Genomic DNA, 17,633 nt, shown 5'->3' with positions numbered 1-17,633 from the left:
TTGGGAACCACTGATTTAGTCCAACCACTAAATAACTGATTTGTAAATAATGTAACACTTAATTTAGAAATTATAAATTGATCTTTTAAAATGTATGAAAATACATTAATTAAACTGTTCATATGTTAATATAAAAAAATTAAGGAAAGACTGCAATTCTCCTGGAAGTACAAGGGTTAGACAGCAGAAGACTGGTGCAAAGTTATTTTCTCTGATGAACCCCCCTTCAAACTGTATGGGACATTTGGAAAATCAATTGTCACTAGAAGAAAAGGTGAACGCTACCATGAGTCATGTGTCGTGCCAACAGTGAAGCATCCTGAGACCATCTCAGTATCCTCACAACTGTTCCTTTTTAAAAAGAAATGGTATCTCCAAGGATTTCCAGTCAAGATTTAGACCATACCATAGTACTGAGACAGCTCTCATTAGGCAAGGCAAGGCAACTTTATTTATATAGTACATTTCATACACTATGGCAATTCAAAGTGCTTTATAGAAAGGAATTAAAATAATCACAAAATAAAAGCAAGGAAAATTAAAACAGTTATAACATGAATTAAAAGAGTAAAAAGATGATACATAGATAAACTTCTCACCTGGCAAAACACTAATGTATCATTTTTCACAACTCCCAGTTTTACTCTGAGATTTTCCCATGGTGATTAAACTGTGTCTGTGGTGTTATTTCGGCGCCTAAGAAATCTATTGGATGTCTCCGATGGACCTGATTTTTAGGAGCTCTAGAACTGAGTCAAGGTGGAACCTCGGGTTCTCATTAGAGTCACAAATGATTTGCTCTTATCATCCGATCGTGGTTGTATGTCTCTATTTGTGTTACTCAATCTTATGCTGCATTTGATATCAGTGACCACAACATTCTTTTAAATAGACTTAAAAATTATGTTGCCAATAATGGAATTGCATTAGCATGGTTTAAAGCATTCTTATCGGACTGATCGTAGAAGTAAATTAAGAGATGTCTTATCGATCACAAGTTCAGTATGGTGTACCACAAGGCTCAGTACTAGGACCATTGCTGTTCTCTGTACATGCTACCCTTAGGAGATATTATTAGGAAGCATGACATTAGTTTTCACTGTTATGCTGATGATACTCAGCTCTATATATCTTCACGCCCTGACAAAACTTAACAATTCACAAAATTAACGGAATGCATAGCTGTTATAAAAAACTGGATGACTAGTAATTTCCTACTAAATTCTGAAAAAACAGAGATTTTAATTATTGGACAAAAAACTTAATCACATATTAACCTAGAATACTGTCTAACATTTGATGGCTGCTCTGTCAAGTCTTCGTCATCAGTTAGAAACCTGGGTGTACTCTTTGATACCAATCTTTCATTTGAAAGTCACGTTTCTAGAATCTGTAAATCCGCATTCTTCCATCTTAAAAAAATATATCTAAATTACAACATATGCTTTTAATGACAAATGCAGAACCATTAGTTCATGCGTTCATGATATCAAGACTAGATTGTTGTAATGCTCTTATGGGTGGTTGCCCTGCATGCTTAATGAACAAACTACAGCTGGTCCAAATGCAGGTCCGAAATATTGCTGATTACTTACATAGCACTAAATGGTTTTGCTCCCCAGTACTTGAGCGAGCTCTTTACGTATTTTAGTCCTTCACGTCTATTGCGATTTCAAAATTCTGGCCTATTGATAATACCAAAAATATATAAATCTACTGCTGGTGGTAAATCCTTTTCCTATTTAGCACCAAAACTTAGGAAGCAGACACATTCTTATGGTCTGTCACACACAGCCTAGACACGTTAGGCTGCATATATTAGGTCAGCCGGAACCGGAAACATTCCCATAAATCCTGATGCACTCGTTACATCAAAAGAAGAATGGCATCTACGCTTATATTAGTCTCTCTGTTTATCCCGAGCTTTACCGCAGTCCGCAGGCTCCAAGCTGTATCCAGATCTGATGAAAGACATGCACCTGGACACGATGACAACGCAGTCCTGAAGTGTCAACTAGTCTCTCCCCTGTGAAGGCCTCCTTCCCTTCCCTTTACCTCTGTACAGATAAAACGTTGTCAAAATGATTCCAGTTCACATGGATACACGGAAGCAACAAATAAATTTGGTATTATGACTTTAAGGCCAGACAAGTCATTTGTTGAGGTCAATTTGTAAAGAAAAACGACACGCTTGCGCACATATATATTCAAACACGCACATATAGACTAAACATAATAAGCATGTGCACGCTGTCAGCGTTTTCATAGATTCGCGTTTTTGAAGTTTACGTGCAGATGATAACATTTTTAAAAAATGTTCAATGCTTTCACCTTGGAACCTATTTCAAGGTTTGCGTTCTTGAGCCACCAGGCACTGTTGTTGTGCGAATGAGTGGGCATTAAGGTCGTATAAGCTGCCCCTAAGTTAATAACTAAATATCTTTGCAACGGAAGTAAAATAATCAAAACTAACTTTAGCTGGACAATAACTTTATTCTAGAGCTGCTGTAAAGCCAAAACAATCTATGTTACTTTAATTTCCTATTATCACTGTAAAGCTGCTTTGAAAAATCTATATGGTTAAAAGTGCTATATAAATGGCCAAGCAACTCCCATGATCTTACCCTGCAGAGAACTTGTGGTAAATCCTCAAAAGGCAAGTGGACAAGCAGAAGCCCAGAAATTGTGATCAACTCTGAGCACTAATAAGGCAAGAATGGATTGCCATTAATCAAGATTTTGCCCAGAAGCTTATATCCAGCATGCCAGACTGAATTGCAGAGGTCATGAAGAAGGGTCAACACTGTAAATATTGACTCTTTTCATAGTTTTTGCTAATAAAAGCCATTAAAAGTTATGGAATACTCACCATTGTTTTCCAGTATACCATAGAAACATGTGAAAAATATAATCTGCAATTTTAATCTATAAATAAAATGTGTGAAACACATTTGTCACTGCCAATATATTGGCCACAGCTGTAGTGCACAAAACTCATCAGGTACTGGTGGAATACAACAGAAACTGAGGATAATATTTAAATGGACAGACTGATCTCATGACACGCCAATGTATGTATGTATGACACGCCAATTCGTATTTCCATTTTTGGCGTGCTATCAACTTGATAATCGCTTTTCAGCGTGTTTATCAACGCCTTTGACTTAACGTTATATTACTGTATTATGTATATATAGATATATGACCTACCCCAACCCCGTCCCTAAACCTACCCGTCACTGGGGTTAATACCATTTATGAGTGTTCTCCTACCATCCTAAGAAAAAAAAGATCGGTCCACAGATGTAGATATAGATTTTGCTTCGTTTCGCTCGGACATTTAACGGCGTACACATACACGCGGAATCACTCGGACATTTAATGGCGTAGACATACACGCAAAAGATTTCGGCGTGGACAAACACGCGGATAGCTCAAAATGCGTATAGATAACACGCCACTTGACTTGAAAGTGGCGTGTATGTTTACGCAAAGTCATGATGTCATGTTGAAATGGAAGTAACAGAGTTGTACATTTTGCAGCGAGTAAGAGCAAAGACGAGGAAACATGAAGGACATGAACATGCAGATAAACAATACATTGGAAGTCTCAAATTGTTCATGAAGAGTCTTTCTTTTGTCTTACTCATACAGTTTTACAGGGTAATACAATGGAAAGACCAGACACTGACTGTATGTCTGTGCTGGGATGATATAGTGTCCGTGATGAAGGGAAATAGGTAAGCTTGATTAGAACTTTGGTAAGTGTGAGTGACGTATAGCTGGGAGCGTCAGGAGAGTGTAATCTTGACAATAGTGTTCTTGGACGCACAGTGGGACACAGTGAAGTTGAATCACATGAAGAATTCCCAACTGGGCCTAAAGGTTCAGCCATTTGGTGTTATGAAGGTGTTCTAAGTTGCGATGGTCCGTGATCACTAGGACCTCCAGCCAGTGGCGCCACACTTGATAGCAAGGAGTCACCAATGTCGTAGTTCTGCTCTGCTGGGGAGAGCTTTATGAAGTAGGTGCATGGAAGGTGTGTGGACAGATTCCTCTGCTGCTGAGACAACACTGCTCCAATACCTGTGGTGGCGACATCCACTTCCACCACAAGGGGGAGGTAGGGGTTGGCATGAATGATGATAGGTGTGTTGGTGGATTGCAGTGGCTTCCTGCTACATTTTTCGTTCTAGATGGAGAGGCGGCCGGATCCCTTCCCCAAGATTCAAGCAAACATTGCGTTTGTTATCTCTTTGTTCTCTGGACACATTTTGCAATGGGCAAATACTACTTGGAAGTAGTCCCCATCATGCAATTAGCGGTGAGTCAGGATCAGTGGTGAGGCTTTAACAAACTTCTAGATGTCACCAGATGAGCCCCAACAATAGCCATATTCAAGTCCGGATTGAAGACATTATCAAAGCAAATAATGTGGTGTAATGTTCTTATTTCATTCAGTTTTTGTAATTTTATGTATAATCATTCAGTTACATAGTGGCATTTCACAGAAAGACAGCATTTTTCATACATGAACCGCTTCTCTCCTGTGCAAGCACTGGTGTGAGCCTTAAAATTTCCTTTTTGTGAAAAACTCTTGCAACACAGTTTACAGATGACATGTTTCTCTCCAGTGTGAAGTCTCATGTGAGTGTTTAGGCAACTTTTACGACTGAAACTCTTTTCACAGTGATGACAAAACTGTTCTTTCCTGAGTGAATCCTCATGTGGCAATCAAGGGTTCCTTGACGTGTGAAACCCTTTCCACACTGATCACATGTGAACGTTTTTTCTTCTTCCAATAAACGGTTTCTCTCCAGTGTGAGGCCATCCTTAAAAATATTTTGGTTTGCAGCAACAGCAACAGCAAAAAAAAAAAAAAAAAAAATTGTCTGTCACTTTTGTGAAAAAATCCTGTTAGATTTGAGACATAAGTGTTCATTGAATCGATTGTAAAATCGATTTTCCATGTCTAAAGACTTTTCCATTTTCAACGCCAAATATAGACAAATCCACGGACAACTAACAGGCATTAATACAAACGTAAAGAGGGCGCTTGAGACCCGCACAAGTCAGCAATATTTCTGATGATTTATTGGCGTTAAGTTTCATGCACAATGATAAACAGGAGTGCAAAATTCTCAAAAGACATTAAGCAGGGTGGAGTGCCATAACATCAATGAAAAACATCCTTCAGGTCAGTCGACACGGTCACCATTAGACAGGTGAGAAGGGATGAGAAAAGATCTGGGCACAGTTTTTCCACAACATCGTGCCAAGTTAAAGCGGTGTTGAGATGTTTTAATGCATTTTTTAGATTTATTATGGTGCCCAAACCCGTATGACTTTGAACGGTGACAGCGAACATTTTATTTACTGCAGCCGCAGCTGTCATTACCAAGCACGAACCATTGACAGTGAATGAAACGAAGCGAACGTACAGGCCATAGTGTGCGTAAACCAATGGTGTAAACATAATCATAGATGACACCACGGGTTTTAATTTAAAAGAAAGAACGTAGCCTACGTTTTTATGTAGCCTAGGCAATTTTATTCACAATACTTACTAAAATATAATTAATATTATTTTATTGCAATTATATTAGTTGTTTGAAGAGTAAAAAATAAATAAAAATCGGTCAATCTTAACGCAAGTTTACAACCGGCAAGTCGATCAGACTAAAAGGGTAAAAATAATTGGGTCGGTCCTAAATTGACAGGGTTGGTCGGGTTACGGCAAATAAGAATATTTTTAAGGATGGCCTGAATGATACTGTAAAACCTAAGATTTTCAACTGTTGTAAAGCTTTTCTCCAGTGTGAATTCTCATGTGGACATTAAGGTTGTATTTTTGAGTGAAACTCTTTCCACACAGTTGACAGATGAAAGGACTCTCTCCAGTGTGAACTCTCAAGTGGACATTAAGGTTGTGTTTTTGAGTGAAACTCTTTCCACACTGTTGGCATGTGAAAGGCTTTTGTCCAGTGTGAATTCTCATGTGGGAATTAAGTGTGATTTTATGTGTAAAACTCTGTTCACAATGAGAGCAAGTATAAGGCTTTTCTCCAGTGTGAATTCTCATGTGGACATTAAGGTTGTATTTTTGAGTGAAACTCTTTCCACACTGTTGACAGTTGAAAGGACTCTCTCCAGTGTGAAGTTTCATGTGGTCTTTAAGCCTTTGTTTTTGATAGAAACTCTTTCCACACTGTTGGCAGGTGAAAGGACTCTCTCCAGTATGGATTCTCATGTGGACATTAAGGTTTTGTTTTTGATTGAAACTCTTTCCACACTGTTGACAGGTGAAAGGACTCTCTCCAGTGTGAATTCTCATGTGGACATTAAGGTTTTGTTTTCGATTGAAACTTTTTCCACACTGTTGGCAGGTGAAAGGCTTTTCTCCAGTGTGAATTCTCAAGTGGGATTTAAGGATGTGTTTATGAGCAAAACTCTGTTCACAATGAGGGCAAGTATAAGGCTTTTCTCCAGTGTGAATTTTCATGTGGGCTTCAAGGCTTTGCATTTGAGTGAAACTCTTTCCACACTGTTGGCATGTGAAAGGCTTCTCTCTGGTGTGAACTACCATGTGGGATTTAAGGCTTCGTTTTTGACTGAAACTTTTTCCACATTCCAGGCAAGTGAAATAACTGTTAGGTTTGGTCTTCTGAGTCTTTTCCTTCTTTGTTGATTTCTCTTCAGTCTTGAAATCATGATGTTCATCTTCCATATTATTCAGTTCTTGACTCTCCTCTTTCAGCAGCATCAGGTCTAAATCAAAAAAAGACAAATACAAGTTAACGCCAGTTTAATGGCAACACACAGCTGACACCCTCACAGCTTAACTAATTGATGACTAACTGGGAAAGTGTCTGCATGCGTTTACGATAATTCACAAATATTGTGGCAGCAAACTCTCCCGGATGGGTGAAATGGGACTAAGTAGCTTGTTTTGCGCATACACTTCAGCTGGTGGTTAATGATAGTTTTAATGTGTTTGTGCATCGGGTTATCATTACAGCTGGGCAGCTTGTCAGGCACTTCAACCACAGCACCCCTACATGCAAGGCACTGGAGGTAAAACAAGAACAAATGCAATTTCCGAAACTCCAGCTCATTCAATTGTGCAAAACAAGATGAAACTCAGCAGGTGAGGTGTTTGGAAGACCTCTAGTTCTGTCTGACCGAACGGTAACAAAGCTGCAAGAAGCCAGGGGTCAGTTATCCGTACGTCATAAATGCATCCGAGATCAAATGGCACATCCAAGATGATATCATCGTGCTAATCATGATCTGGTTAAATAGCTTCTTCGAACACACCTGTTGTTTATGATTACTATCGCTGGATTGAGTTATCTGAGATAACTGTGCTAAAATGCGCATTCATGCGTTGGTTTAAAATGGGATATGTATTGATAGAAACATTAATCAGCAACGTTGCTATTGGCTATATTCACTTATTACAGTATATATTTTTGTATTTTAATAATTTCATAGTTACTTTATTAATTTTTAATGTCAGAGCCACCACCCATATAACATTGGAACAAGTACAAGCATATTCTACAAAATTTTAATCTTTACCATTAGACTTAATCTCTTTAAAAAAGCCACTGTTAAATGATGTGCGTGTCTGATTATAACAGCAACCAAGAACAAGGCTGAACAAAGGGGTTGGTCCTGCACTACTATGTTACTCCCTGGCAAAAGAGCTGGCCCTTGGGTTGAATGTGAAGGGCATCCCTGGGTTCAGCTCTTGCTTAGATCCACAGCCAGGGACCAGTAGCAGCAACTCCTTCATTACTGGTAAATGAGCTTTAAATTCTCTTACACTGTACACTAGGGGTGACCCTGAATAGTTGAAGATTCAATGCTTCGATAGGAGGAGCCTGATTCGACTACCAATCTCACTGTCGAATCTTCACAGAGGTGTTATGAAATGAGGATCATGCCATTTTGGCTATATGAGGGTGCTCAATGTCTGATTTTATTAGATCTACAGGTTTTCTGTCAATACGTTAACATACAGCCTATTATGATAATGCTCTAAATAAAAATGTGCAAAGAAATAAGCTTTTAATAAATATTTTTAAAGTGTGTGAATAAATCCAACTGTGACAGATTTAAGTGTCCATGATCCGTGACCGACAGAAGAGCATCTTGGAGGCAGGGATTTAAATCTTTAAAAATCTACAGTGTGGATGCACACCATCAGAAAGGATATTCTCCAAGGCTGGATTTACCATCAAGAGAACCATGATCACACTTCTGCCGGCCAACGTTAACAAGTTGGCTTTCCTCGGGACATTCTAAAACGCTTAATGTGAAAAAAGCTTTTAAAATGCTTAAAGGGCACTTTTACGCGGCTTAATATAAGTACACAGTACACACCTTATTCAGAAACCATACTATGTGCAGATAAGCAGATGAACCCAAAAAGGAACGCAATGCGTTACTCTTGTAGAAGGTCACGTAGAGCGTTTTATTTAAATTAACTGTTTTCTATGGGAGGAAAAAGCTTAGTGTGTACACCAATTAAAAGGGTTGTTTTCGAATTCGGGCTCATTTGCTTTTCTGTAGGCTATATAGTATGCATTATTATGTAAAGACTCAGGGGCGGATCTAATCCGTGGGGGATTTGCATATCATAATTAATAATTGGTAATTAATAATTATTAATACATGTTTGGATTAGATCAGTCTTACATTTTAATAAATCTCCCGATAAGGGATGATATGTCATTTTACCTGCATGCATGCATATCCTTGCAATTAACCACAAGTTGATTGCAATTAATTACACGGACCACGTCCTACGAAACGAGCAAAATTAATTAGCTCAATTGTCCGAATAATATTTGTGGGGATCCACAATATATTCCTACTTTATAGGATTTCAGGAAAAGCAATTCTGTGGCCACAAGAATTGGGTTTCCTGCCCTATAAACAAATACTCTTTAAATTATCTGTAATTTGTAAGCTTGTAGCTAAAGGTCTTTCACTTAAGGGACTTGAAAATGAGCAAAGAGCCAGTAAACAATCAACATGAATATAATGAATTTAATACGGCAGAACTACTTATGTATTTACTACGGTTACATGGGATATATGTATTTACAAACATAATAAACAAACAAAACACGATAAGGCATCGATGAACGAGAAATGCATAGAGTGTGGACAACGGAAACACGTGTGAGAGGGGAAGAGGGAGAGAGAGAGAGAGAGAGAGAGAGAGAGAGAGAGAGAGAGAGAGAGAGAGAGAGAGAGAGAGCATAGGCAACATTCACCCTGACAGTCCCCTGTCTGTAACAACACAAAAACATCATCTTAATGCTTCTTAGAAGCTCTATAAAGAGATTTACTTAAGTTTCTGGGTCTCTCTGTGTCGCGGCATTCCTGCGCGGCCTGTCTGGCCGCGTGCGTGAGCGGAGTCCTTTAGGAAGCGTCACTGGGTGCTGCTTGGCGCGCGTGTTGAACGGAGTTTCCAAGTCTTTGGGGTAACATTACCAAAGGAAAATAGTTCGGCTAAGTTCGTTTCACTTTGTGGAAGTGAACAGAGTCGACTACGGAAAACAAAACTAACAAAGAAAAGAAATAAAGATCTCTACGGGGAAATCACGCGGAGTTAACGTTACATCTTTGCATGGCTGGTGAAGAAGCGTGTGTGCGTCTCTCGCCACGTGGTCACGTGCGCGTGTTTCTCCTTCAAAACGAGCGCGCGCTCGTTTAAAGGTCCCTTGTAGATGGATTCGCTGAAGAGATATGTCACGCGGTGTTCTTTTCACACGTCGATTGGAATTAAACACGGAGACTTATCTAAGACTGAAAAACACAAACTAGACTAGAAACAAATAAAAGAAAGGCGAAGAGCTCGCCCGGAGGCGAGACGTTACATTATGACACGAGGACAAGAGGGTAAGAGAGGGATAAACTGGTATTCAGTCCTTTTGAAGACCTGACGTTTCCGCCTTCTTTTGGATTTTTAATTTAAATCTCTAGTTTCATTGGGTGTTTAAGAGAAGAATCTTCACAATTCTTATAATACTAATGTGTCACAAAGTTTAGCAAAATGTAATGTCAATCGAGACCAAACTTGCCACAAATGGATTTGGTTAAACACTAGTTGGCAAAGTTTAAAACATTATCGCATTAGAGTTGTCGAGAAACATAGACCAAACCACAAAAAGGCAACTCATGAAATAGGGAACTTAGATACATTGTTCATACAATTCTCAAGTGGATATATAATAGCATTTATATATATGAATACAGGATTCATTTCTCCTCCTTGGTTAGAATTCAGAGAGAGCCACATTTCTGTGAACATTCCTTTGGGTCGTAAACGCTGTTATCTAAGAACACCAGTGATGTTAGTTTTGGTCTCTTTTCACTCCAAAGATGGAAAACATAGTAAACTATATTTTACTGGATATTACTGTACGTATTCTGATTGATCACATCGAAAGCATTCTGGAGGTGTCCAGAACTATGTGTACAAGAATAGACAGTTATATTTGAAATGCATAATGAAGGTATTTATAATTCACTTTAAGCTACGATAAAATCATAGTCATTCCAATGTGACATGGGCAAATGGACACATAAAAACACATCGAATATATCTGGTTAAATGTCTAAAAAGAGAAGTTTCTTTCTCTTTAGAATCACCTTCTTTGGGACATTCCAGTCAGTCATAAAAATGTCTCGTAACTGGACACCATGCTCTGTCCTGAGCGGGCTTCACTTGTGGGGGATGCGTGTGTGGTTGTGTGTGTGTGTGTGTGTGTGTATGTTAATTTACATCCAGGCTTTTTGGGCCTGAAGGCAATGGGATTTTAGCTAGGATGTATTTAGTTATTCAGATTCACCCCTCGCCCAGTCCTTACAGTGAGGATATTGGAGAAAGGTTCTTGTGTGTGTTTGAATGTGCTCTGGTCTCCATTCTGGCTTGGCTCTGAGGAGATAACATCTTTGAGGCCTGACCCCCTGCTGTGTGTCGTACACAAGTTCCTTCTCGTTGGAAAGGGGAGGCTTGGTTTTTACTCAGTTCGCAATGAAAGTGTCAATGAACGCCATTAGGGGCAGACTCTGTGGTGCCCAACCTGAGTTATGAACCAGAGTCAGAGAGGTTAAAATCATTCTTACATGTATAAGTGCATGAGTCGTCCTGACACAGTCCAGATACCCTACAATTAATAAGGTGTGTCCAGAAGATCCAATGTTTATCCGTGCACACAATTTGAAAAGACTCAAAAGGACACAGGCTGGAAGAGTGGATTTTTCTCTCTCGATCGGGTAGGGAACAGGTGATTTCAAAACATTTCACCTGGTTCTAATTAGATTTTTGTATGCAGTGAACATGTTTAGCTAAAAAGACTACCACACCAGTTTAGCATTTGTTGCTGTTTCTGCAGTTAAAAAGACAAAAGTTGTCAATTCTGGCTATACTTTTGTTATTTTTCAATTTTATTTATTTAAATTGTATTTATTGCTCACTCAGGGTTATCTAATTTAACTATTTGTGGATTATGGTTTGAATATATGTTCCCCTGCACTTTAGGCATTTAGCACACATTCGTTCTACATCTTGTGACTTAATTCTGACTTATATCGTTTTTTTTTTTGTATTCATTAGAAAGGTATATTCTGTTCTAATTTAATTCTGTAAATTAATTTTTGATTATGTTTTGGTGCATGGATGTTGCGCTGTCCTTAGAGCCTGAAAGAGTCTGCACAGAGAAATGATATAGAGGTGGGCAGTGTTGTACTTTTCCTTTTTATTTTTGTTGCATGAGGCATGTGTTGGCATGTGTTGACAGAATATTACTACCCCTCCTTGAACTGTCACCTTATGGTTGAGGGGTTTGAGTAACCGAATGATCCTAGGAGCTATGTTGTCCCTGCTATATGCCTCTGGTAGGGTCTTCTAATGCAAACAGGTTCTAGGTGACAGGTCAGACTAAGAGCGGTTAAAAAAAAAACCTTATGAAGAAGGATAAATCAAGGGCCGAGACGTCGCCCGACATGACCCCTGGAGCCAGGCCCGGGTTTGGGGCTCGAAAGCGATCGCCTGGGCTCTGCCAGGCTCAGCTCGAAAGTGACGTGGGACCGCCCTCCCGTGGGCTCACCAGCTGCTGGAGGGATCGTAAGGGGCCGGTGCTTAGAGGATCGGGTGGCAGTCGGAGGCTGGGGCCCCAATGACCCGATCTCTGGACACGGAAACTGGCTTTAGTGACGTGGAACGTCACCTTGCTGGAGGGGAAGGAGCCTGAGCTTGTTCAGGAGGTAGAGAGATACCGACTAGAGATAGTTGGCCTCACCTGCACTCACAGCTTGGGCTCTAGAACCACACTCCTTGAGAGAGGCTAGACTATCTAACACCATATTAAAGCATAAGAGTGTCGATCAGTGCACGTGATACCAGGACACCCTAGACTGGAGATCGATGATCGACTTCGTGGTCGTTTCATCCGACCTCTGGCCATATGTCTTGGACAACCGGGTGAAGAGAGGGGCGGAGCTGTCAACAGATCACCACCTGGTGGCTAGTTGGATCCGATGGTGGGGAAGGAAGCTGGACAGACTCGGCAGACCCAAACGTACTGTGAGGGTCTGTTGGGAACGTTTGGCCGAGTCCCCTGTCAGAGAGATCTTCAACTCCCACCTCCGGCGGAGTTTCAACCAGATCCCGAGGGAGTCTGGAGATATTGAGTCTGAGTGGACCATCTTCTCCGCCTCCATTTTCGAGGCGACAATCCCTGAACCCGGTGGTGGACACCGGAAGTAAGGGATGCCGTCAAGCTGAAGGAGGAGTCCTATCAGGCCTGGCTGGCTTGTGGGACTCCTGAGGCAGCTGAAGGGTACCGGCAGGCCAAGCGGACTGCAGCCCAGGTAGTTTGTGAGGCCATGGAGAAGGACTATCGGTTGGCCTTGAAGAGATTCTGACAAACCGTCCAGCGCCTTACGAGAGGGAAGCAGTGCCCTACCAACACTGTTTACAGTGGAGGTGGGTAGCTGTTGACCTCAACAGGGGATATCGTCGGACGGTGGAAGGAATACTTCGAGGATCTTACCTTGAGGAAGCAGAGGCCGAAGGCTCGGAGGTGGACTCGTCCATCACCTAAGCTGAAATCACAGAGGTAGTTAAAAAGCTCCTCGTGGCAAGGCACCGGGGGTGGATGAGATCCGCCCGGAGTACCTCAAATCTGTGGATTTTGTGGGGCTGTCTTGGCTGACGCGCCTCTGCAGCATCGCATGGTGGTCGGGGACAGTCCCTTTGGACTGGCAGACCGGGGTGGTGGTCCCTCTTTTCAAGAAGGGGGACCGGAGGGTGTGTTCAAACTACAGGGGGATCACACTTCTCAGCCTCCCCGGGAAAGTCTACGCCAGGGTACTAGAGAGGAGAATTTGGCTGATAGTGTAACCTTGGATTCAGGAGGATCAGTGTGGTTTTCGTCCCAGTCGTGGAACAGTCTGGGAGTACGGTCACTGTACGACCGGAGCAAGAGCTTGGTTCGCATTGCCGGCAGTAAGTCAGACTTGTTCCCGGTGCATGTTGGACTCCGGAAGGGCTGCCCTTTGTCAACTGTTCTTTTCATAGTTTTTATTGACAGAATTTCCAGCCAGGGGCCGGAGAGTGTCCTGTTTGGGGACCACATGATTTTGTCTCTGCTTTTTGCGGATGATGTTGTCATGTTGGCCTCATCAGACCAGGACCTTCAGCATGCACTGGGACGGTTTGCAGCCAAGTGTGAAGCGGCTGGGATGAGTATCAGAAGCCATGGTTCTCAGACGGAAAATAGTGGCTTGCCCACTTCAGGTTGGTGGAGAGATCCTGTCTCAAGTGGAGGAGTTCAAGTATCTTGGGGTCTTGTTCAAGAGTGAGTGAAGGATGGAACGGGAGATTGATAGACGGGTCGGTGTAGCTTCTGCAGTAATGGGGTTGATGTACTCGATTTACCGGTTGATCTACGTTCCTACTCTCACCTATGGTCATGAGCTGTGGGTCATGACCGAAAGGATAAGATCCCGGATACAGGCGGCCGAAATGAGCTTTCGCCGCAGGGTGGCTGGGCGCTCCCTTAGAGATAGGGTGAGGAGCTTGGTCACTCGCAAGGAGCTCAGACTAGAGCCGCTGCTCCTCCACATCGAGAGGAACCAGCTGAGGTGGCACGGGCATCTGTTCCGGATGCCTCCTGGACGCCTTCCCGGGGAGGCGTTCCGGGCATGTCCAACCAGTAGGAAACCCAGAGGAAGACCTAGGACATGCTGGAGGGACTATGTCTCCAGGCTGGCTTGGGAACACCTCTGTATTCCCCCCGAAGAGCTGGAGGAAGTGTCTAGGGAGAGGGAAGTCTGGGCATCTTTGCTTGGACTGCTGCCCCCACGACCAAGATAAGCGGAAGATGGATGGATAATATTACTAATTTTGAATATTAAAAATCATAATAGTAACTTGCCTGCACATTTACGCTGTGAGCCTTGATGGGGATGTGTGTGCAGTCTATGGCACCAATCACATTAGAGAAGCCTGAGGGACATATACTGTAAGTCATACTTATTGGCATGGTCATGATTGCACAATCTTCATTAAAAATTAGAATGTAGCCTACCTGCGTTGGCAAAAAAAATGAAATAAAAATCTGCTTTACAACCTTGAATCTTACGTGGCTTGGAAATAACACAAAACCCCTAAAAACTCATTGAGCGCCAGATAAACTTTGCGAATGTCACGACAGACAGCACTTTTCACCAAGTTCTCCGCATCTCCAAAAGTGTAAAGGAAAGTGCCACTCGCACAGAATCTCAGGGAAATGCACAGTTTATGCTGTTATTAAAGCCCGACGAGTCGTACATTTAATGTGTGAAAAACGATATCTCTCAAAAAGTACATTATCGCGCTGTGCTAAAGGACTTCCCGTATCACCTCCGCTTAAAGAGCCGCAATCTAATCCTGTTTACATGAAATAAGATCCCGAGCAGGTTTAAGGTTACGCACCTGTTGCTATGACAGCAAGTCCAGGATGAGTGTCAAAGAACCAAACAATCCAAGATCATGCCAAATAGTCAACAATCAAATCCAGCTAACTGAGTTAGCAACGTACGAAGAACGGACCCAAGAACCCTTGAGATCCGAGATGAATACTAGCAGAAAATGACATTGTGCCAGTGTTGGAAACCTTAAAATCCCATGGCATGTCTCTTAAAGAGTTGGGGTGTAACCCCGGTGTCCTGGCCACATTCCACCCATTGGCCCTTGCCAATCATGGCCTCTTAATAATCCCATCCATTGAAATGATCAATGCTCTCTCCTCTCCACCTATAGCTAGTGTGTGGTGAGCGCACTGGCGCCGTTGTACTGTGGCTGCCGTCGCATCATCCAAGTTGATGCTGCACACTGGTGGTGGTTGAGGAGAGACCCCCTGATATGATTGTAAAGCGATTTGGGTGTAGAGTAGTACATATGCAAGCGCTATATAAATACCTTATTCTATTCAATTCAAAAATGTGCAACCACCATCATGTCAAGGACGTGTCAATTTCCAACATTTACCCCAGTGGTGCTCAAAGTGTGGGGCGCAGGGGGGTATAGGAGATCAGCAGAAAGAAAACAGCCATTGCAACGCTGTTCAAGTGCATGGATAGCGGTTAGCGCTTTGCCTTATTTGCACTGATTCCTCATGTTTATATGGCATATACATACACAACTACTTACTTTTTGCACATTGTTATTTATGCATCTTTGTCATTTATGTCACTTGTAATTTATGAGTTAGGGTGTTTAATTGATGTCTGATGTTGCTGGGAGGGTTCGCAGAATAAGAATCGCATTGTACTATATGACGACTGTTTCCTGTACATATGACAATAAAAGTTTGAAGGTTGAAGTTGAAGTTAATAAAGCGACATCGAATGGCAATTACACTGAATCGTTCTTCTTCAGAGCTTTGACTTGTCACCGTTGGAACAAGCCTAACATAGAAGTTGCTCACCAAAGAAAAGCAGATCAAAACTCAAGCTGCTATCGTGAACGCGCAAGCACCTCCGCTGCTGTGCATGCTCCGGTGAGAAGACAAACAAGAAGCTGAGCTTGTGATGTCAGGCGCTGTAAAAAGCAGTTTTATATTCACGCTTTTATATATTGTTCATCCAAAGCATCACTGAATTATTTAAATGTTTTTTTTTTTTATTTAAATTAAAAGTTAAGTTCTGTGTTATTATTCTCTCATACTGTTATATGAAATAATGACATTACAAAGTCAGAACGCCCACCACACACCCACTTATTGGTGGAGAGGAGACAGAGTGATAAAGCCAATCAATATATGGGGATGATTAGGAGGCCATGATGCAGTGGCCAAATTTGTCCAGGATGCCAGGGTTAAACCCCTACTCTTTTTCCGAAGGACATCCTGGGATTTTTAAAGACCACAGAGTGTCAGGACCTCGGTTTAACGTCTCATCCAAAGGACTGTACTCTTTGACAGTAGAGTTTCCCCATCAATATACTGGGAAGTTAGGACCCACACAGACCGCAGGTTGAGCACCCTCTACTGGTCGGACTAACACCTCTTCCAGCAGCAACCTAATTTTCCCAGGTCTCCCATCCAGGTACTGACCAGGCTCAACCCTGCTTAGCTTCAGTGGGCAACAAGTCTTGGGCTACAGGGTGATATGGCTGCTGGTGAATCATTTCTTAATCAAAAACGCCTCAGATTATGACTGTAACCTATGTTCCCTGAGAACAGGGAACAAAACACTGTATCGATGACGCAATGGGGAAGGCCTCTGCGTGAACTGGTGTCTGAAAACTTATCCAATCACCGCAATCATTATTGAGCGGCGACAGCCTATGACGTCACTAGAGAACATGTCATCCACTTATCGACTGAAGGGACTGTTCAGCAGGCATTCCCGAGCCATTGTAAAAAAGACGCAGTGTCTCGTTCCCTATTCTCAGGGAACATAGGTTACAGTCGTAAACTGAGATGTTCCCTTTCGAAAGGTTTACAAGGTCTTCTCTCTGGTAATATGGCACATAGTCTTAGAGCACTAACACGTATTGGGGCTCAGGTCAGTAAGCAGACAGACTGGCTAAACCAACCGTCTACTAGCTGACTGACGTCACTGAGGTCAGATAAATCCCAACACATAGAGACTCCTCAGCTAGATATCATCATGTGCCGGACTTTAAACTTTCGTTTAAACAAGCACTTTTATTTTGATACTTATTTTTGAGTTTTCCATAGTTTTCCAATGGTTTCCTCTTTTAAAGAGGAAGTAGGCCATATTTCTTCAAAGCTTTAGTTGTGCAAGGTGCTCCACGTGGTTGCAGATATCCAGCTTCATCTTGCGTATCAAAGCCCTTTGAAATGCAATATCTGTAAGTGACTGTTTGATTTTGTTTAGTGAGCATTAGGAGTACTTTATTGCTGTGCTATGTAATGTAGCATTTAATTCAGTATGTTTGTTACCTTTTTCTACTCAAATTTGCAAAGTATTAATCTATGCTGTTGATATACAACTGTATTGTTGTTGGTTATTTGCCTTGTGTGTTTGAGAATGCTCATTTATTTGTACACATTTCACTATGTACACATAGTGCCAGCCATCTTTTTTTGCAAGCTAAGCTA

The 17,633-nt window shown here is 41.7% G+C and overlaps 1 protein-coding gene across 2 annotated transcripts in view; it reads right to left on the bottom strand.

The window, feature by feature from the left end:
* Positions 1-425: 425 nt before the first annotated feature.
* The window catches only part of LOC143746857 (uncharacterized), a 33,559-nt gene continuing 16,351 nt past the window's right edge, over positions 426-17,633 (bottom strand). For both annotated transcript variants that reach the window (XM_077239049.1, XM_077239058.1), the window contains exon 3: positions 426-6,768. In XM_077239049.1, the coding sequence (XP_077095164.1) occupies positions 5,792-6,768 (977 nt within the window). In that variant the 3' untranslated portion in view covers positions 426-5,791. The remainder of the gene's footprint in view (positions 6,769-17,633) is intronic.

Source organism: Siphateles boraxobius, unplaced genomic scaffold (assembly GCF_051911475.1).
Source record: "Siphateles boraxobius isolate OS27281-9 unplaced genomic scaffold, OSU_SipBor_1 100, whole genome shotgun sequence".
NCBI classification, from domain to species: Eukaryota; Metazoa; Chordata; class Actinopteri; order Cypriniformes; family Leuciscidae; genus Siphateles; species Siphateles boraxobius.
Note: the sequence above shows the minus strand (reverse complement) of the source record. Positions and strands in the feature narration are given on the sequence as shown.